The sequence below is a fragment of the Dermacentor andersoni genome, chromosome 11 (genome assembly GCF_023375885.2).
Source record: "Dermacentor andersoni chromosome 11, qqDerAnde1_hic_scaffold, whole genome shotgun sequence".
NCBI classification, from domain to species: Eukaryota; Metazoa; Arthropoda; class Arachnida; order Ixodida; family Ixodidae; genus Dermacentor; species Dermacentor andersoni.
The window spans coordinates 8689871-8712658 of record NC_092824.1 but is presented as its reverse complement, the minus strand read 5'-3'; the positions used below and the strand labels follow the sequence as shown (position 1 = coordinate 8712658).

Below are 22788 nucleotides of genomic sequence, written 5' to 3'. Positions count from 1 at the left end.
GTACCTTGCATGATTTGGCTCCTCGCAGCTGGCACTGCTTTGTCGCTGTCACAGTCAGCCTCGAGACCTGCAGGAAAGACTGAATCAGCAAAACGCACTGGAACACAACGAAACTTAAAGGAGAGAGACATCAGAAGCAAATAGTATTGTCACATGGTGCGGGAACGAGGCAACACCAATGCAATCAACATGAATAGAGTAAAAAAAAAAAGCAGATTGGATGAACTTCAGCCCATAATGAAAGAAGACTAACTCAGCAGCCCCAATCGTGACAAGCACAGTAGCAAACAGTGAAATGGAACTGAAGTGGCTCTCGCTAGGCTACCATAGTTATCCCAAATTCTAACACGCCCCCAAACAACGCGTACCCAATTTCCGTAGGCTTAAATGTGACAAGCCCCCAATTTACAAAAGAAAAAGATACCATGCCCCTAACATTCATTATCAGGAAAATCACGACGTACGGAATTTACCTTCACCGATGGGAACTTAAAATAAATTCTTAATGTACTTTCATAATGAAAGCGGCGGGTAGTCGCTAATCGCACTTCATTGTCCACAGATACCATGCGCACAGGGGTGGTGTGTTTGGTGCTCTCGAGCAATCACTATAGGAGATCGCTCAAAATTTTATAACTTTTGCGAGATTTTCCCTGACTGAGCACTGGACTTGCCAAAGTAAGCCGCCGACAGCGTCCCCGGCACTGCACGCACACAGCAAGTTTGGCACAGCACCAGAAATTGGCCACATACGCCAATGCATCCAGTGTCAAGTTGATGATGTATGAATTGTATTGGCACAAGGGCCAGGTATGACAAAAGAGTGCCAAGCAACAGATAATAAATGAAGTGTTGATGGTAGAACATGACAAATGTCAGGGTTGTGAATCACGATGTGAATGGTACATGTAACTTGGCTGTAGAGAGGCCTAAAAACTTGTCCCTGTAAAGTGCTTAAAATGTATAGGTATTAAAATAATTTTGTATTTATTTATTTTTTGTTTATTTGAACATACCTTACAGGGCCTGATGTGCACTATATAAGGGGAGCATAGTGGAAGCTGTATAAACAAGAGGATGTAAAATTCCAATAAAAAAGACACGGAAAAATGGTAAGCAAGCAACGCATGCTACAACTGAGCAGTAGGAACACTATAGAAAATACAATACATGTGGGGGGAAGGGGGGTACGCTGATTAAATAAGTAACTTGTAGCACAAAAAAAGATAATGTCAAAAGTGCACATGTAAATAAAAATTTGAATTGTGAAAACAAGCTGATAAGGTAGCAGTGGTAAAAAATTTGCTATGGAAACACCACGTGCAAAAGTGTAGCTGTGCAGACAAGCAAACAACCAAAGAGAATAATTCACCACACATGATGATATAGGAAAATCAAGGGTTAGCTGGTGATATTAGTAACAAGTGAGTACTTAGATTTCACTGGGTTAGCTTCTGCGACTATGCTATCGGGAAGGCTATTACATAGCCGTATAGCACATGGCAGCGCCAATGAGCTAAATGCGTCAGTATTACCGTAAATGCATGTAAAGCTTACATTATTGCTTAGCCTACGTGAGGTATGCGGTGATGTTTCTATGCCTAAAAGATTCTGGCTAAATTGATACATGTCTTTATGAAATAAGCACAAGAGGGCTATGTCACAGCGATTACTTAACTGTGGTCGAGAAAGAAATTTGCATTACGCTTGAGTGGTAATTATAATTTTAAGAAATGAAGCACGCGGTTCTATATTGAATAACTTGTAACATGGTATTTAAATAGCTTGTTAAGTACGTTCTTTATTTCGGGAAATCCTCGGCACACGCACACACATGCAGTCTGCGTGCCGTCCCGCCGCATAGCACACGGCTTGCTTCGCCGTTTACTTCACCCCCTCAGTTTGTTGTCGTGCACTTCCCGCATGCCGACCGCGCACACACGCCTTGCATGTTCTCCCTCCCCGCCACACACCGTTGCCTACCGTCCTGTGCGTGCTACTATACACAGTTGCCTACCGTCCGTGCCTGCAACTCTACGCCACCTGGCGTCGGCCCGGTACCCTCACAAGCTTTAATGGGGGACTGGTTCGAAGAGGATAATTTGAGTTGTGGGCAGACGAACATTTGAAAAGCAAGCTTATGAATGAAAGAAGGCGAGTTTCGAAGGTTTTGACGCAAATACCCCAATGACCTGGTTGCTTTGGCACACACGTTAGTAATATGGGTAGCCCAGGAGAGGTTTGGAGTGAGCGTGAAGCCTAGATGATACTTAAATGAAGAGACCACAGATAATCTGCTGCTTGTTATACTGTAGGAAAAGTCAGAATTTGAATGCTTTCTGTTACAAGAAATTACTTTGCATTGAGCAGAGTTTAAATTCATTAGCCATTTGTCACACCAATCAGTAATTAGGTTGAGGTCATCTTGAAGGGTCTGGTGGTCTGTAGAACTGGTAGTCGGTCGATATATAATGCAATCATCAGCAAATGCATGCATGCAGGATGATGTTACTTTGCAGGTCGTTAATATATATAAGAAACAGCAGGGGACCAAGTATGCTCCCCTGTGGTACACCTGAGAAAACATTGGACAGGGACAAAGAGGAGTTGTTAACGATAGTGAATTACTGCCTATTAGAAAGAAAATTTCTAAGCCAAGATAGAGTCAGTGAATTCAGTTTTAATGCGGATAATTTTATAAAAAGGCAACAATAGGCTACGCGGTCAAATGCTCTTGAAAAATCAAGAAAGATGCAGTCAGTTTGTAAGTTTGAGTCCATGTAAAGGTGCAGATCCGTCATTAATTCCAGCAGTTGCATGTCACATGACAAACCTTTCCGGAACCCATGCTGCTTAGCAAAAAACAAAAGTTATTAGATTCCAGGTGATGATAGACATGGGATGCAAAATGAGTTCCATCATTTTAGAACAAATGCACATTAGTGGTATGGGTAGATAATTTTTCAACTAGGTTTCTACCGCCATTTTTAAATATAGGTACTACTTTGGCGGTCTTCCAATAAGTAGGAATCTGACCAGTTGTTAATGACTGCTGGAAAACATGAAATAGAATCTTGCTTGAAGCTGAAACTGTATGCTTTAGTATTTTGGAAGTAATGTTGTTGATACCTGCTGAAGTGGATAGTTTGAAGTTATTAATTAGGTTTGCGATACCTTCAGTTGTCATGTCTGTGGGTGTCATATACTGGTTGTCCAGATCCGTAACCTCGGGCAGGTCATCTAAACCTTCCATCGTGAAAATGGACAAAAAGAAACTATTGAAAACTGAGGGACAGCCGTTTTCTGCAAGAGGAGCATGATTATCATTGTGCAAGGTGATGTGATCATTGCAACTATTATGAGATAAAATTTGCCAGGATTTTTTGGGCTTAGATTTGAGGAGCGAGGCAAGGTCTTAAGAAAAATATTTATCTTTTGCAGCAGAAAGAGCGTGACAGTATTTTTTTGTACAGTTATACTTTTCACAAGTTGACAGGTTGTGCAAATATTTTATGGCTTTATATAAATGCTTCTTCTTATTTCGCAGCTTACAAAGACTTTTTGGTAAACCGTGGATTGTTTTTGTTTGCTGTTATATTTATTAGAGGCATGTGTTGATCAACCAACACGCATGCCTTGTCTCTGAACTTTAACCAGTTGCCTTAAATAGGCCCTGTGTAGAACGAGAGAAAAAGTGTGCTGGTTACAGGAGGAATCGTGTTCTCGGTTTATTTCAACATACTTGCCCTTGTTATAATCGTGTATTGTCTTCGCTGTAACTCCTGCAAATTGTAATGGAACACTAATGGTTATATGGAGTAAATTGTGATCACTAAAACCATCTAGATGTGTAACCTCCCCCGCAGTCTCTAGGGCGTTCGTAAGAATTAGGTCTAACAGGTTAGTGCTTCAGTCCGGGATAAATTATAGTCTATGGTTAGGTTGATGAAACCTGTTGAGAAAGAGCATGATGAAGACAATTGTGGCCAATCAATTAGAGGAAGAATAAAGTTGCCAAGAAGGTAAGTGAATTTAATCGAACAAAGCTGTGTTGCTTTATTGATGCTAGGCTGGAGTTCATTAGTGAAGCGTTGACTGGAGTCAGGAGTGTGGTAACAAATATCAATCAAGACCTTCGCAGATTAGCTGAGACAAAGGGCCCATACAACTTCTAGATCAGAATTTGTGTTAGCCATGTGCGAAGTGATTGCTTTTTTAATTGCCAAAAGGAGACCGCCGCCTCCTTTATCAGTGCGGTCACAGCAATATACATTATAGCTGTCCGCTAAGGCAGCAATTTCATTGTCGGCAATATCAGGGTGCAGCCAGGTTTCGATAAGGGCAAGTAAATAACAATCACAGCAGTCAAGATAAGAGGCAAGATGATCACGCTTCAACATTACACTTCGAACATTTGTGAATGATAAAGAGAAGGACGGAGCAATGTGAGAGGATTGTGGCATCCTAGTATTTAGCTATCTGTTCTGTTCCACAAATGAGTCAAAGGTGACACCATATGTGTACGTTTTGTCACCAATGTGCAACCGGCACACTAATAGTTTAAAGGGTTTATTGTGTGCCTTTGCATGCTCAATCAATATTTTTCATGACATCGGTTGCAAATACTACAAGGTTGAGCACTCGCTCATTGAACTCATCCCTGGAAAGCATCTCAAAATCAGCATCTTCGTTTTTAGCCTGCCAGCGACCATAAGCAAAGATTCGCAAATATCATAAATAAGGCAGTCAGTAGGCCAAGACGCGTCCGCTCTAGGTGGCAGGAGACTTCAATGCTCCAGACCAAACGTGGGTCTACCCCCAGACCATCCACAAAGGGGTAGACTTAGGGCAGGTCACAACCAACCACAACCTCCTGCTTCTGATGGATCCGGCATTTCCGACTAGGACTGGGAATTCATGTATGATTGACACTACTCCCGACTTATGTTTCATCAGGGGCTTCAAATCAGCCACCTGAACTAATCTCAGCGAGAATCTTGGTAGTGATCATACCATTCTGGCCACAACTCTGGAGATCGGATGTAAGACTCCCAGGGAATTCGTAGCCAGTGACTAGGACTCCTTTAGAAAAATCCTAAAAGAGTGCTCCCAGTGTGAGCAGCAGGGTGCGATAGCTAACTTGGGAACAATTGACGCAACAGATCAGGGAAGATACTAAGACGACGACCAAGAAGGTCCAGACTGACCTCGAAGTCGAAAGGATGGATAGTTGGCTGGCGCACCTTCTCGAATCACAGGAATTGCTAACCAATAGGTGGAAAAAACAAAAGCCCAATCAACGATTAAAAAAAAAGATTGCATAGGTAAACAAGGCCATAGAAGAGCACTGTCGGTTACTAAGCAAGCAGCAGTGGGACGAGGTATGCAACTCCATAGATGGACAAATGAGGGTGGGTGCTAAATGGAATCTCTTCAAGCACCTGCTAGACGAAACCAGTGCTACGTCCAACCAGAGGAAAGTGCTGGAGAAAATTGTGCATGAGGCCACTCGAAAAGAAGACATGCTGAAAATCCTGGATAACCTGGCCTGCAGGTATCTCCTGCTGTGCACGGCTGCGCCGAACAACTGCCCAACGTACAGGTGTAGATTGTACCCTGAGCTGGACGCTCCTTTCAACACCTACGAGGTTAGGGAGGCCTTACAATGTCTCAATGCCAGATCTGCACCGGGGCCTGACCATGTCACAAATAAGGCTCTCGGGAACTTAGAAGACGACTTCAAATGTTCCTGGACTCCAGAGACTAGCTCACAAAAGAAATCAACAAGGCCTCGCAGATGGGCGAAGTTCCTCGGGGCTGGAAAGAAGCCCTGGTAATACTAATCCCCAAGCCCAGCAAACCTCCAAACTTGTCCAATCTTAGACCGATTTCCCTCACGTCTTGTGTCAAAAAGGTAGCGAAGCATGCAATTCACATTCGCATAGCCAAGCGTGTCGAACAGACCGGTCTACTGCCCTTATAGCATGGTTGGCTTCAGACCAGGCATTTCGACACAAGATGCAATAAAACTCATCAAGGCTCAGGTCATAGACAACGATACGAGGGACATGCGGGGAATTTTCCGGCTCGACATAGAGAAGGCCTTTGATAACATATCGCACAGATGCATTCTAAAATCCATCGGATCTCAACCTAGGCCAGGCCTCTCACGGCTACATCACATCATTCCTGGAGGGTCGCAAAGTTACGTTAAAGGTCGGAGACCACAAATTGGAAGGGTACTCACTCGGGCCCAGAGGGACACCTCAGGGAGCCGTGATCTCGCTTTTATAGTTCAATCTGGCTATCAGGCAACTGTCAGTATCCCTTTTGGAGATTGAGAGAGCTCACCACACAATGTATGCCGATGACATCACCATCTGGTTTATTGGAGGCAGCAAAGGGGAGGTGGGATCGAGTCTACAGGAGGCAGTTGACTAAACCGAAACTTTCCTCAGGGGCACGGGGCTAAGGTGCTCAATGAAAAAGTCAGAGATACTTCTCTACAGACTGATCAGGAAAGGTCCCAGACCCACAGGGTGGCAGCCCCTGAATGACGTTTACATCAAGCTTCACACAAAGAGTGGTGCCAACATTCCTAGGGTAGACACTCTACGTGTACTCGGAATGTTCAGTGAGTCTAGTCGAGGCAACATTACCATGCTCAGAAAAATCACAACCAAGATGGAGTGCATGACTGGCCTGATCAATAGAATCTCCAAGAGAGGAGGTCTGAAGGAGGATAATCTTCTCAGACTCTTCCACACATTCCTCAAGAGCCACATCGTCTACGTGGCTGCAATGCCCAAGTGGTGCACGTCCGAAAAGAACAAGTTGGATAGGCTAATCCGTAAGAGCATCAAGAAAGTGCTAGGAGTTTCGGTAAATGCCAGCACGGAATGCCTTCTCCAGCTGGGTGTACATAACACACTTGACAAAATCATAGCTCAGGAAATGGCTCAAATATCACGTCTTTCCAGCACTCCGGGGGGAGGGAGATTCTCACAGTCTTGGGAGTCAGCCCCACTGTAGTGGAGGAACATAAATGTGCAAAGTCAGATCACCTAAGGGACAATATCATTATTGCTCCTTTTCCCAAAAATGTACATCCGCAACACAACGTGGGCAAACGCAGAGCTCGGGCTGTGGCACTGCTCCGGAAGATCCAGGAATCGCCTCATATGGTCAGCTTCATCGCAACGGTAGTCAATCACAAAGCACAGGTCACTTGTGCGGCCTCCATCAGAGGCTCCGCCCTAGGGCGGAGCAGGCAGCGATCGCTTTGGCACTCCTAGACGAAAAGAGAACTCAAATCTTCACTGACTCAAGGGCGGCAGTCAGGGCATTCGCCTCTGGCCCTATTGCCAAAGAAGCACACAGAATCATCGACGGTAGAGTAATTCGTCCACATACTATCACATGGTTCCCAGTACATCTCGACTCCCAGCTGGATTCCCTCCCCAACTGCAACGACATCTTACACGTCCAAGCGCGCGCACTAACTCCCCCCCCCCCCCCCCCCTCCGTACGCAAATACGAGTCGAGGTCTTGTTGAACCTAGGCTTGTCGAGTTCCGAGAATTTTTTCCACCTTTAATGAGGTAACTAAGCGCTAGTACCTTGGCAGGAGAATCTACTCCCCCCACACACTAAACGAAAGAGACCACAATCTATCACACTGAGCATGCTTCAGACAGGATCGTATCCAAACTTGACTTCATATCACTCCATCAATCCACATGCCTTAAGTCCGGACTGCCCGAGCTGCGGACAGAGAAGTAATTTAGAACACATGCTCTGTGTGTACCGCAGAAGTGTGGAGCTCTGCACTTCTGTGTGTACCGCAGAAGTGTGGAGCTCTGCACTGCAGAGCTCCAAACTTTCCTGTCAAATGTGGGCTGTCCAGAGAGCCCACGATGCAGCGGTGAGGCTTCGCCTTCCCATCCCAACGTAGGAGCGGCCTGCGGCTTCATCACCTCTCCCTGAAAAGAGGGCATCGGAGCCTCTTAGGACCATCAATAAAGTTCCTTGTCTGTCAGTCTGTCTTGCTGCGTAGTCAAAGAAAAGTCCTCCCGAATGTAGAAACCTGAGCCTTTTAGTTTTCGTGCAGAGGCCAAAATTTGTCCTTTGTCCTTACAATAAGTGAGCTTGGCAATGATGGGCCTTTGTTTTCTATCTGAGGACTTTCCCAGTCGGTGTACTCTGTCGAACCACACACTCGCTGCAGCGATGCCGAGTTTCTCAGAAGAGAAAGCAATTATTTTCTTTTCTGTTGCCGCCCAGTCTTCCTTAGCGTCATCTTCTATGCCAAAGAACAGGAGATTTAAACGACGCGTTCGATTTTTGGTATCATTGCATCTAGATGCGATCTTTTCCATCAGCACAGAAAAGTTGCGCAATGAGTCAGATACACTACTCGGATCACCCGAGGAAATTGATGCAGGTTCTGTCTCCAGTACAAGAATTTTCGCATTTAGCAATTTAATTCTATTATCAGTCTCCGACTGTTTGTCCTTGATTAACTTGAGATCGGCACGCAGAGTCGTGATTACTTCTTTAAGCTCATGCTCTGATTCAGAAGCAGTTGCACGATAATGATAGACGGGATTTAGATCTTCGACTAGGGTAGCCTGGCCTTTTTCAAGCTTGCGTATTCTTTCCATGTTGGCGGCCTATACTTGCTCTAGCCGACGTATATAATGCGGTGGCAAAAGAATCTGCCTCAGCCTTAGTCATTGGACCCGGGTTCAATTCAACGTCACCAGACATCACAAGCAACAGTTCTAATAAAGCAAAGCACATGATGCTTGAAAATGCCAATGAGCACTTAAGCACACGAACTAATTCCAAAATGACTGGTGGTGTAGCCTATGAACATAAAAGTTCTGTTACCAAGGAATTATGTACTGAACGAGTAACAGTAGCACTCGTACCTCACCAGTGAGCCCTTGAACGCAAGAGCTGGGAGACATGTGCTTTACCAAAATGCTATCGCAGCAGCAGCCTCTAGTGAGAGGATGTGCTATGTGTACCTACCTCGGATAACATTCAATGTGCCAACATCTCGTAAAGACATTAAAACTCTCATTGTCAAATAGTGGTCCAATGCCGAAAAACACTGCGGGGTGGAGGGGAATGTGTTGCCTGTATGAGGAGGAACAGTACCTTTTTCGTTGAGCTTCTATTTGTCGACACTCCATTAGGATGTGATGGACTGCAAGCGTTCGCCACATTTATTGCAGACAGGAAGATTATCACCGGTTAATAGGTAGGAGTGAGTGCCATTAGTATGACCTATGCTAAGGCGACAGAAAATTACCCCAGTCTGTTGTACAGTGAAACCTTGTTACTACAAACACCATATTAACATACTTTTCAGATTAATGAACCTTTCAAAAATCCCCTGCTGAATTCCTATAGCTTCAATGTAAAAATATTTCAGTACTATCAACTTCATAATATTGAAATTTTCAGAATAATGGTCGTTATTCAGCCTCCCTGTGATGTCAACAACACCTCAGTACTACGGACTAATATTCCAAAATCTGGGGATTCTTAGATTTGCGTGTCCTTCACAGCAGTCAAAACAGTAGGCTAGCATACGACAAGGAGCAGAAGAGCAAATGTTGCAGCACATAGGTTCGGAAAACCTGAGATGGTGCCCGAGAAAAAAAGAATGCGGTTAACCGGACGTGATGGTGCATCAGGTTTTGAGAGCACATGCTCTGCCCAGTAAAGTGTTGCCTAGCAATGGAGGTGCGTCTCTTCCTTCTTTCAGCTTTCTTTCTGCACATGCCCCTTTCTTTCGCGCTTCTATCTGCAGCCATACTATGTGCACAGTGAAATGTAACCTCCGTACTCACAAAGATGCCACATGGTACCACTATGCACTTTCCAGCCGGTATCATCTACCCATGCTTGCGCTTTGACATAGTTCAGGTGTCCATGGAAAGAAATGTGAAAAACAAACAAAAAGCAAGGACCACTGTGCTTTGGAGGCGACATGGAGTTACCTTTTTGTCAGTATATTTCTCAGAGTCAGAATCTGTTTTGCTTGCATCACTCTTATTATACAGTACTTCAGTGGTGCATGGCAGTGGAATCTATGGAAAATAGCAACAGCGTGCAGAGAGCCAACAGCGACACTTTCGTGGATAGCTCATATGGTGACAACTTATGAACTGATGGCTTGATGAGTGGAATGGTTAATTTTGGGGCTCTCACTACTATAACGATCTTTCAGAATAATGAACAATTTGCTGTGGTTCCCTGAAGTTTGTTATGTCGAAATTTCACTGTATTTTTGTTATTGGTGGCCAGTTTCCTACGTATGGTTTAAGGGGGGACACGGGTCTTAAAAACAAAAAAATCGCAAGAAAATCGAGATTGTGGAAGTGTTATTTTCGAAATCTATAACTATCTATCTGCCAAGTTTCTCGTTTCTAGAATCAGTATTTTAGGCGAAATAATAATTTGTGCAATGAGTTCCGGCTGAATTCCAGCCAAAATGAACCTCAAAACGGCCCTTTCTTCCATCGCGCACCTGCCGTTTCACGCTGCCTATCGCCGCCATCTCGGTCTCGTTTGAAAGAGCCACCTTCCTGCTTAAGTTTCCCGCCACCGCCACTCAGTTTCGACCATTGGATGGTGCAAAATAAATCAATAAAGAAAAGCACATTATTTGTTTCCTATTGGCTGAACGAGCCCACGTGAGAAGACCGCGCCACCCGATTGGCGGAACTGGCTGGTGTCGTCTGCTAAGCGAGCCGGCCATCACGCTAAGACACCGTGTTGAAAAACTATGTGCAGTGACTGAGAAACGCAACAATGCCCGGGTCAGCGAGAAAGTTTCATATGCTGAACAAATTCAACAAAAAGCAGAAGAAATCGATGGTTGGTAATGTTAAAGGTCGCCGCACTTCTCCAAGGTGCGGCGAGGGCGATGTAGAGGCTACATCCAGTGGAAGTTGGCGAAAACGGCGTGGGTCCAGCGTGTGCGCCAGCTCGCGAAGCCGACAGCGGACGCGTCCACCGTGACACGGTGATGCTGCAGCCTTCTGATGTGGAGCAGAACACAGGATTCGAACCGAGAAAAAACGCCTGGAACTCGCATCAATGGCAGCGACGAAGCAGAAATCGGATTGCTTTAACCATGACAGCGGTGTGGTCGACAGTGTGCTTGACGAGACGGCATTCATGATCATCAATTTGAATCTGCAACACCAGCTTTCGAGGTTTACAAATTGCACAGCGTGTGATAGCGGCAATGTTGAGTTCAAGAAAGGTGAGTGAGAATACAGCCTAACTGTGAAACTTATGCTCGCATGTTCCAACTGCGGAGACATCGTGTCCGCGTGGGACCCGCCGCGTGTGAGCGGCGATCAGACGATGAACCCGTTCGTTGTAAATATTTTGGCAGCGCGTGCTATGCAGTGCACTGGGAACCAACAGATAGCACTTAATCATATTTTTTCGGTGATGACCATTTCCGACCGCAGTCACCACAACAAGACGTGGCAGAACTATGTGAAAAAAAAAAAAAAAATTGACACCTGCAGCAATTCGTGCGGCCGAAGAAGTGATGAAGAAGTGAGTCATTCCTTGGCCGAAAGTGTTCAAGGGGCACTGAAGAGACGACATTTAAACAGCAGCAGGCAAGTAGACTACATTCCTGGTGGTTATTAGGAATGTACATGTGTATATATGTGCAAAACATTTGTTTAACTTTCATTAAATTTTGTGCTCCTTGTTCTTTGCATTTTTCTCAAAACACAAATTTTTGGCTCCATGCAATATTGAGGCCTCGATATCTCAACACCTAGAACAGTTAGAACTCAAATTATTTTTGTAGAATGAAGTCTAATGTGTACTATGAAAGATAGCAAGCAGATTTTTTACCTTTCATTTTAGAAATTACTTATTTTGCTACATTTTGTGCCACATGGTTGCCACATTTTGTGGGCTTACATTCAATGGACTGTAAAGTATCTATTAATGGTCCCATCAAAAAAGTGTTTGCTATACTTCAATCCTTACTCCGTATGCTATCTAACCATACCTTACAAATAATTTTTTATTGTGCCATTTATTTTTAATTCAGGCCACAAACAAAGGGAATTAAATGTTAATTACCTTAAGAACTAACTGAGTTAAACCAAAACTAAGTATGTATTTCAAGTCGGTGCAAGAATATCAGTAAGACTGACGAGTTTGATTAGTATATATGGGAAAATAAAGAAGATTATTTATGTAGCACTATCCCCCCTTAATAATGTGATGTAGGTCTTGTTGTGAGCCTTAATAAGAGGTACAAATTGAAGGTCGTACAGGTGTAGCCCCTACATCCAGTCATGATGACCAGGAAGTCGAAAGCTTCTATGAAGACGTGGAATCGACGATGGGTAAAGTCAAAACAAAATACACTACTGATGGGCGACTTCAATGCCAAGGTAGGCAAGAAGCAGGCCGGAGACAAGGCAGTGGGGGAATATGGCATAGGCTCTAGGAATAGCAGGGGAGAGTTATTAGTAGACTTTGCAGAACAGAATAATATATGGATAATGAATACCTTCTTCCGCAAGCGGGATAGTCCAAAGTAGACGTGGAGGAGCCCGAATGCAAGACTACAAATGAAATAGACTTTATACTCTGCGCTAACCCTGGCATCATACAAGATGTGGACGTGCTCGGCAAGGTGCGCTGCAGTGACCACAGGATGGTAAGAGCTCGAATTAGCCTAGACTTGAGTAGGGAACGGAAGAAATTGGCACATAAGAAGCCGATCAATGAGTTAGTGGTAAGAGGGAAAATAGGGGAATTCCTGATCGAGCTACAGAACAGGTATTCAGCTTTAACTCAGGAGGAGGACCTTAGTGTTGAAGATATGAACGACAATCTTATGGGCATCATTAAGGAGTGTGCAATAGGAGTCGGTGGTAACTCCGTTAGACAGAATGCCCGTAAGCTATCGCAGGAGATCTGATCAAGGAACGCCAATGTATGGAAGCCTCTAACCCTACAGCTAGAATAGAACTGGCAGAACTTTCGAAGTTAATCAACAAGCGTAAGACAGCTGACATAAGGAACTATAATACGGATAGAATTGAACATGCTCTCAGGAACGGAGGAAGCCTAAAAGCAGTGAAGAAGAAACTAGGAATTGGCAAGAATCAAATGTATGCATTAAGAGACAAAGCCGGCAATATCATTACTAATATGGATGAGATAGTTCAAGTGGCTGAGGTGTTCTATAGAGATTTATACAGTACCAGTGGCACCCACGATGATAATGGAAGAGAGAATAGTCTAGAGGAATTTGAAATCCCACAAGTGACGCCTGAAGAAGTAAAGAAAGCTTTGGGAGCTATGCAAAGGGGGAAGGCAGCTGGGGAGGATCTGGTGACAGCAGATTTGTTGAAGGATGGTGGGCAGATTGTTCTAGAAAAACTGGCCACCCTGTATACGCAATGCCTTATGACCTCGAGCGTACTGGAATCATGGAAGAACGCCAACATAATCCTAATCAACAAGAAAGGGGACGCCAAAGACTTGAAAAATTATAGACCGATCAGCTTACTGTCCGTTGCCTACAAACTATTTACTAAGGTAATCGCAAATAGAATCAGGAGCACCTTAGACTTCTATCAACCAAAGGAGCAGGCAGGATTCCATAAAGGCTACTCAACAATAGACCATATTCACACTATCAATCAGGTGATAGAGAAACGTACGGAATATAACCAACCCTTATATATATCTTTCATTGATTACGAGAAAGCGTTTCATTCAGTCGAAACCTCAGCAGTCATGGAGCCATTGCGGAATCAGGGTGTAAACGAGCTGTATGTAAAAATACTGAAAGATATCTATAGCGGCTGCACAGCCACCATAGTCCTCCATAAAGAAAGCAACAAAATCCTAATAAAGAAAGGCGTCAGGCAGGCAGATACGATCTCTCCAATGCTGTTCACAGCGTGTTTACAGGAGGTATTCTGAGACCTGGATTGGGAAGAATTGGGGATAAGAGTTAATGGAGAATACCTTAGTGACTTGCGATTCGCTGATGATATCGCCTTGCTTAGTAACTCAGGAGACCAACTGCAATGCACGCTCACTGACCTGGAGAGGCAAAGCAGACGGGTGGGTCTAAAAATCAATCTGCAGAAAACTAAAGTAATGTTTAACAGTCTCGGAAAAGAACAGCAGTTTACGATAGGTAGCGAGGCACTGGAAGTGGTAAGGGAATACATCTACTTAGGACAGGTAGTGACCGCGGATCCGGATCATGAGACTGAAATAATCAGAAGAATAAGAATGGACTGGGGTGCGTTTGGCAGGCATTCTCAGATCATGAACAGCAGGTTGCCATTATTCCTCAAGAGAAAAGTGTATAACAGCTGTGTCTTACCAGTACTCACGTATGGGGCAGAAACCTGGAGGCTTACGAAAAGGGTTCTACTTAAATTGAGGATGACGCAACAAGCTATGGAAAGAAGAATGATGGGTGTAACACTAAGGGATAAGAAAAGAGCAGATAGGGTGAGGGAACAAACGTTACAAAACAAAAATATTAAGTTAATGACATCTTAGTTGAAATCAAGAAAAAGAAATGGGCATGGGCAGGACATGTAATGAGGAGGGAAGATAACCGATGTTCATTAAGGGTTGCGGACTCGATTCCAAGGGAAGGCAAGCATAGCAGGGGGAGGCAGAAAGTTAGGTGGGCGGATGAGATTAAGAAGTTTGCAGGGACGACATGGCCACAATTTGTACATGACCAGGGTAGTTGGAGAAGTATGGGAGAGGCCTTTGCCCTGCAGTGGGCTTAACCAGGCTGCTGCTGCTGCTGCTGCTGCTGCTGATGATGATATTAATTAGTTTAGTGTCCTTATAGAGCTCCCAATGGCCCCTCAGTTTCTTGAGTAGGAAGGGCTTTAAATCTATCACAGGTACAGCTGTGGAAGAATTACTTAGTTTTGTAGTTACTGTTGTGGCTATACGGTCGGCAAACGTATTACCCTTGATGCCTCGGTGGCCAGGTACCCAGCACAACATAATTAGGTTACATTAGATTAGGTTAGGTTAGATTAATGAGATACATACAAAGCAGAGAGGATTAAATACAGTTCAGTAAAGACAGGGATTTTATCCTTTTGTAGAGAAATTAAGACTTTGACAAAGTTTAATGAATCTGTAAACATTATTCCCTTTTTAGTTTTATTTCCTTGACGTGTCTTACAACTGACAATAGTATGTAGGCCTGCACTATAAAGATGCTTGTTTCCGCATGCAAACAGCCAGATTCTGTGAAGTATGGGTTGACAGCAGCCTAAAAAACGCCGGCATGCAACTTTGAAGCACCAGTGTAAATTTCTGGGCATGAGTTGACTGAAGTTCTAGGAAGTGCATTCTTGTGTGTATTTCATGGGCCTTCTTTGTAAGTTCTATAAAAGACGTGTCACAATCTATCAGCTGCCACATTCACGGCGGTACTGGCATGACTGGGGCCATTATTTATTTATTTATTTATTTATTTATTTCAGATACTTTCCTAGCCTGAAGGCATTACAGAAAGGAGTGGTAAGTGAAAAAAAAAAAACACTGAGAAGGTTTTCAAGAAGTGAGACAGCCATTGCTTCGATGAGGTTCCTCACACACAGCAAAGAGGGCTTTCTCGCTGCTGGACGATTGTGGAAAGTGTAGCACAAGTCATATCGTTTACGGTCTTGCTACAAGGATGTTCACGGTTAGAGTGTGCATTCATGAAATACATGAAACTGGACGACCTTTGCAGATGGAGTGACCACTCATCGGATTCTACATAGAAGCTTTGTATGGGCCTAGCTCGGAAAGCTCTTGTGGCCAGGTGTATGCCTAAATAATGAACAGGATCAAGCATCTTTAGGGCACTCTGTGTAGCAGACTGATACATCACAGCCCCGTAGTCTAAATGCAATCGTAAGAATTTTGTAGAGACTCATTAAACATCTTCTGTCATTGCCCCAGTTGATGTGGGAGAGAATTTTCAGTATTTTCATTGTTTTCAGGCACTTGGCCTTGAGGTATCTGATGTAGGGTATGGAACTTAGCTTTGAATCAAGAATGACAACCAGGAATTTATGCTCTTTGTTCACAGGAATGTGTTATCCTTGCAGTTCGATAGTGGGGTCAAGGTGCAGCCCTCTCTTTTTTGGAAAAATTGACGCCGGAGCTTTTACGTGGATTGAGCTTAAACCCATTTTTGTCAGCCCATTTGGATACTTTCTTTAGCCCAAGCTGGACTTGCCTCTAGCAGACTGCAAGGCTACCAGATTTAAAACCTATCTGTACGTCGTCTATGTAAACAGTATAGAGAATGGCTGTAGGTAGTGAATAATGGAGCGTGTTCATCTTCACAATAAAAAGCGTACAGCTGAAGATGCCTCCCTGGGGTACCCCAGTTTCCTGCGTAAATAAACAAGAGAGTTTGTTGCCTATTTTTACATGGAAAGTATGCTTCGAAAGGTAAGTCTTAAAAACATTGAGCATGTTACCTTTGATACCCATTCGTGACAGGCCTCAGAGGATTCCACAGTGCCACATGGTGTCTAGGCCTTTTCCATGTCAAGAAAAATGGATAAGAAGAACTGTTTATGGACAAAAGCATCATGAATATTGGCCTCAACACGCACGAGATAGTCAGTTGTTGACCGGCCTTCTCTAAATCTGCACTAGTATGGATCAAGCATTTTGTTTGTTTCAAGGTAATGTAGAAGGCGATGACTTATCATTTTTTCGAACAACTTGCAGAGGCAACTTGTCAGCGCATAGGACCCTAGCTCATTACTGAAGCGGGGTCTTTACAGTGTTTTAACGCAGCGATGACAACAGCTTCTTTCCATGAAGATGGAAGATGTCCAGCTGCCCAGAGAGTATTAAAGAGTGTGAGTAGTGTGATGTGTATGTCTTTGTGAAGGTGTTTGATGATATTGTACATAGCTCTGTCGGGACCCGGAGGAGAATTGTGACTTGCGTTTAAAAAAATTTCAGCTCAGCAATGCAGAAAGGCTGGTTAAAAGGTTTGTTTCCCACCTGCGGCAAGTTGTTTTTTTCATTTTCATCCACTTTAATTTCCATTAATTTATCATTTCTTTATTTCATTTATTAAGCACAAGTAATTTCCCCTATGTTGTCCTTGGTGTCAGTGTTTGTTGGCTTCTTATGGTATGACTAATAAAAATCGGGACTCTCGGTTAACCCCCTCTCTTCTCGTTTATTACATAATGAGGGTATCGAATCTGGCAACATTGGTGCCTTCAGGTAGCATGCGTGGGTTTATTGACCAGTTGCCTTCATCCAAAAACATCACGCTCTCATGATGCCTGCGGCAAAAATGACGTTCCACGTCCGCCGCCAAGGTATGCGAGTGGTAGCACTGGCTAACACTCCCAGGGTTCTACTAGGACACATAAATACCCAAGAAAGTGGATGGGGAAACAGCGCCGCGGTAGCTCAATTGGCAGGCGAAATGCGAAGGTTGTGGGTTCGGTTCCCACCTGCGGCAAGTTGTTTTTTCATCCACTTTAATTTCTATTAATTTATCATTTGTTTATTTCATTTATTAAGCACAAGTAATTTCCCCTATGTTGTCCTTGGTGTCAGTGTTTGTTAGCTTCTTATGGTGTATCAGGCTTAGCGTCACAGGGAGCTGGCCAGTTCCAAAGAGATGTTTTGTTACACTCCATTCTAAATAGGGAAAGATGGCTGTAGAGCCAATTGCTAAACCTATTGAAAAGTACGAATTACGTTGGACAGTGTAATACGTGGTCTCTCTTTTATCAATGATGCATACACCATGGATACAAGAAAGTTTTATATTAACTGGCCTCTCGTGTCAATGGCTCGTGTCACAACGGGAGTCTCCCCAAAAAGTGTGATGAGCATTAAAATCTCCAGTGATAATGCATGGTTCCAGAAGCTGGTGAATGAGGCTATAGAAGTCTGTTTTGCTGAGCTGATAGTTGGGCAATATGTAAATACAACAAATGGTTACCAACTTGTTGAACAGAATTGCTCGCACAGACACGGCCTCGAGAGGCGTCTGAAGGGCAATATGTTAGCAAGCGACAGATCTGTTGACAATAATTGCTACCCCACCAAACGAGGCAACAGCATCATCGTGGTCTTTGTGAAAAATTGCACGTTGACAGAGAAAATTCACTTGTCTGGAATTTAAATGTGTCTCCTGGACACGGAACACCTTCAACTGATGCCTATTGAGACAACAATTCAGTTATGTCATCCAGATTACAGGAGTCCCCTGGTATTCCAGAGCATTATCAGCAAGGCCATTGTAATGTTATAAAAAGTGTGTTCTGCAAGTTAAGGAGAAATTCAAATTTATATTCTTGTGTCCTTGCTTGGACCCATGATCTTTTGTTTTTCTTTCTTGGCACGGTCAAGAGAGCCGCTCTATTTTTTCGGCACCGAAGTTCTTTCGGTGTTGTATCCACTGCCTCCCGGGAGGCGCTGGATGCCTGCCATTGCAGGCGGCTTGTTTGTATTTCAAGCTACGACTGGTGAGCAGAGGCCTTGTGGCCTGACGGCCCAGGAGTTGCTCAGCTCTTTTGCTGTGTGGGGGTGGAGTAGTTTTACCTACTGCCACCGTGGGGGCAAGCACCACACCCAAAGGTTCACTGTGGACGGGCTCGGGAAGTGCCGGAGGCCAATGCAGTGCTGCCTCCAGTACGGCTTCTGTACTGTTAAAAACTGAGCACCTTTTTCTGGCTTCCTTGAATTAAATATTTTCCTTGACTTTCAAGGTAATTACTTCTTTCTCTTTTTTCCACATTTCACAGGGTCAGGAATACGCCAGGTGGTCGGCCTTCGCAGTTCACACAGTGGGGTGTGCCAGAACAGTTATCGGAGAAGTGATCTTTATCCTCAGAGTTTGCGCAGGTGACTTGACCTTGGCTGGTTTTAGTATAGCCTGTCTTGAGGGCGTCTGGTAGAATATTGGAGGAAAATGTATCAGATGCTTTGTTGGAATTTCGTTGTTATCTAGCCTGATTTTTATCCTTCTTGCTCAATGTCATTTTGCTTTTTCCAGCCTTCCAATAGTTCTGCTTTGGTTCATTCTAACAAGTCTGCATCTGAGACCACTGACTTATAATTAGGGACTGGGCCCCAATAAAGTACTCATATACGAGACACACATGGTAGTCAGAACAAGGGCACCACAGCAACATTAGAAACAGCTCTGAAAGGCTGCCAGTATGCTTATTAGGCGTCTAGGAGCTTATGAGCACCTGTGACAGCAGACAGTGCCTGTATAATTAAGAAATGCATACTGTATGTCCCATGGCAGTGACCCCGTTCCAGTCTTAGTATGCTTCACCACATAACAAGGCTGTATTGCGGCAAAGCTGACCAGTCAAGTTTGAATTATTTGGTTAAGGAGGACTTTTATATTGAAATAATGGCAGTTTGGGCCCATAAAAATGTATGGGCGCCGGCCGGGACCTTTGGTCAGGTCGAATTAACCGAAAGTTCAAATTAACCAGACATGAATTAATGGAAATATACTGTAGTACAGTCTACGCTCGTAACGATAGACCCACATACAACGAACTTTCGGATGTAACGGACCATGTTTCAGCCTTAGTCTGTAGTACCTATTTTACTAATGCAACGAAGTTCCCTCTTAAAGGGAAGCTGAAGAGTCTGTCGAATTCAATAAGACGCTCATATACGGATGCGGGAACCTTATAAACCATGTAGGTAAAATTTGTTTTTTTTTTTTTTTTAATTAGGAGCGACGTAATCGTCGGTTGAAATTGCGCTGTAGCTCCGCCCCCCGTCGAATGCCGCGCGCTGCTGCTGACGCTGACGATGCGAGCGGAGACCGGAAACCGCGGTGTTGTGACGTCAACTCGAGTGTTTCGTTCCTTCGCAGCGTCCGCGACCGTGCCTAACAGCGCTTGTTTCTGCGTGCGTGCCATCGTAATCTGCTTCGATCGACCCTGCATTCCTTTGTTCGTGCGTCTGCGTGTATGTAGAGTGGTAGTCAACGTGCGTGGTAGTCAACGTGAGTGGTCATCAACGTGAGTGGTAGTCAACCTGGTAGTCAACAGATGAAGGTCGCTACACATACTGCATGAACCGGGACGCTTTTCACGCGTTTAAACCGTCTTTGTAGATTGCCGACAGCTTTGGACAGCGCACAAATGCCGACGATCGCATCCCTGCTTACGTTCCACGAGGAGGCATGCAGGAACACAACACTACAGTTGTTTGACCGGAAACGAGCTCACTAGATCGGCGAAAGATCGGCGAGATCACTAGATCGCTTTGCAAAAAACATACTCACCAAAGAGCATTTCCAACACGAGGAGATCCCAAGACATTGCTCTCGTTCGCGTCGAAAGCACAGCTCGCACTAGCAACGATTGCTTCTTCGAGAGGCCGGCTCTTTGCAATCGGCTCGTACATGTAGGGAGTAATGTCGAACTCCTCAGAAAAACGCAGTCTCTCTAAATTTTCCATTACCGTCTCAGAAAAACAGCACCAAACTACCTGGCACCGCGCTTCATGTGTAGCGGCAGCGGTCGGTTACTAGTGTTGACGTCACGAGGAGCCTGACCAATCACAGGCGGAAACGAGACGCGCGAGCTGGGCGTGTCCGCTGCTGCACTTTTCGTCGAAATAAAATATATTTGCGCTTTCTTTCGCTCAATTTCGATACGATATTCGAATTTGGGGGGTTGAAAACCATTGTGTACAGATGTTCACTCATTTTTCCTGGAAAACCTTTCAGCTTCCCTTTAATCGGCTGCACTACAACGGACTATCAGCTACAGCAGACAAAATTAGTGGCAATTTTTTTCAACATCGGGCATATAAAAGATTCTTTTGCCCTGCCGACACGGGCTGACAAGTGACTTGCGAGGGTCAGCTGACAATTGCAGCTCAATATCGTGTGCACAAGAGAGAAAGGCCGGACGGAAATGCGCCGTGTTCTTCATGAGAGAGAGGGGTTCTATTCCGGTGGCTGCTGCTTACGGCATGGGTGCTGTATCTTGAAAGTGATCTGCGATGTGGACAAAGTACGCCCAGTGCTGGTAGCTTCGTATGCACTATGCTTTTGACATTTAGTTCGTATTCAAGCGAGAGACAGCACGAAGGTCAATTTGCTCGCTGCTGCTCCGGCGCTTATCTTGCTTAATTTGCTATCGCAACCGATGCTTCCCCTTTCGAGCGAAACTGCGACTTTTTCTTTCTTTTTTTTTTAAATTTGGACGTTCAGATGGTTGGTTGGTTGGTTGGTTGAAGGTTTATTTCCGCAACTGGTGTTGCGAGGACAGCCAGGGAAAAAAGCTGTATAGACAGCTTGAGAGGTCCTGGCTTCCTCTTACAGTGCAGCATTGACGGCGGCGGAGTACAACAACAAACAAAACGTGAGGAGAAAAACAAAAAAACAAAAAAAAAAAAACACGTACGTTCGGTACAGAGAATGAGACATGCACGTTCAGTACGCAGTACATTGTACTTGTACAGTACAAACTACACGAACATTTGGGGCAATTCTTTCAGAGAAATATTAGATAAATCAATATTCTCGTAGCAGTACAAATGGTTCAGATGTGTCGGTAAGGTATGCTGCAACATTTGTTTGCCATAGTTTGTGTGGCATTTCTTAACATTCCAAGGTTCTGTTGTGCGGGTATCATACACAGTTCTGCTCTGCTCTAACCCAGCAAGTCTAAGCAAGGAGTCATCATTTTTCATCATGGCGAGTTTATATTTATAGCACAGTCTGTAGTTATACATGGACTTCATCTGTATAATGTTGTGTTGATGAAAAAGGCCTGCAGTGTGGAAGAAATACGGCACTTTACATGCAATGCGTATAATACGTTTTTGTAAGACAGTGAGTTTGTTAATGTTTCCAGCTGTTGTTGTTGCCCACACCATACATCCGTAGTTAGCTATGGAAGAGAACAAAGAGTGGTAAAGTAACAAGTTAACTGATGTAGGAAAATTAAAGCAATTGCGGCGCATGATACCAACTGTTCCGGAAAGTTTCTGAACTACGTAATTAATATGATCATTCCACGACATATCTGCTGCAAAGTAAACGCCCAGAGTTTTCACAGACTGCACAATTTCTATTCTGGTATTGTTTAATTCAATTAGAGGAGGTTCAAAGTGTTTGTGACGTGGGTGAAACATGACTGCTGCAGTTTTGCTAACGTTAATTCGTAAGTGATTATCAGCCGCCCAAGTATTTATTTCTTTTAAGGTTTTATTAGCTCGATTTGCGAGATCAGCTGTTGAAGTACCCGAAAAAAACAAGCTGGTGTCATCTGCGTAAATTATGTACTTAGCAGTGCTGTCGATGTGGACAATATCATTGACATAAAGAACAAAAAGAAACGGACCCAAAATGCTCCCTTGCGGAACGCCGGAAGCTACCGCTTTCAACTGGGAGCATTCACCGGCAATACTAACAAACTGAGACCTATGTCGCAAGTATGAGGCAATCAGCGTATGGGCTATGCCTCTAATACCGTAATGATCCAATTTTTTAAGCAGCACAGAGTGATTAACAAGGTCGAACGCCTTTGAAAAATCTAGAAATAATCCTAGTACCATGTTTTTTGATTCAAAATTTTCTAGTATGAATTCTTTTTGAGCAAGGAGAGCTAACTCAGTAGATCTGTTTTTACGAAAGCCATATTGAGCTGAAGTGATAATGTTGTATCTTTCACTAAAACAAGATAGCCGTTTAAGAACAACTTTTTCGAGGCCT

The 22788-nt window shown here is 44.0% G+C and overlaps 1 protein-coding gene across 1 annotated transcript in view; it reads right to left on the bottom strand.

The window, feature by feature from the left end:
• The window catches only part of ZnT86D (solute carrier family 30 member 7), a 117703-nt gene that overhangs the window by 23678 nt on the left and 71237 nt on the right, over positions 1-22788 (bottom strand). Inside the window, exon 7 of the mRNA XM_050167862.3 lies at positions 5-67. Within this exon, the coding sequence (XP_050023819.2) occupies positions 5-67 (63 nt within the window). The remainder of the gene's footprint in view (positions 1-4; positions 68-22788) is intronic.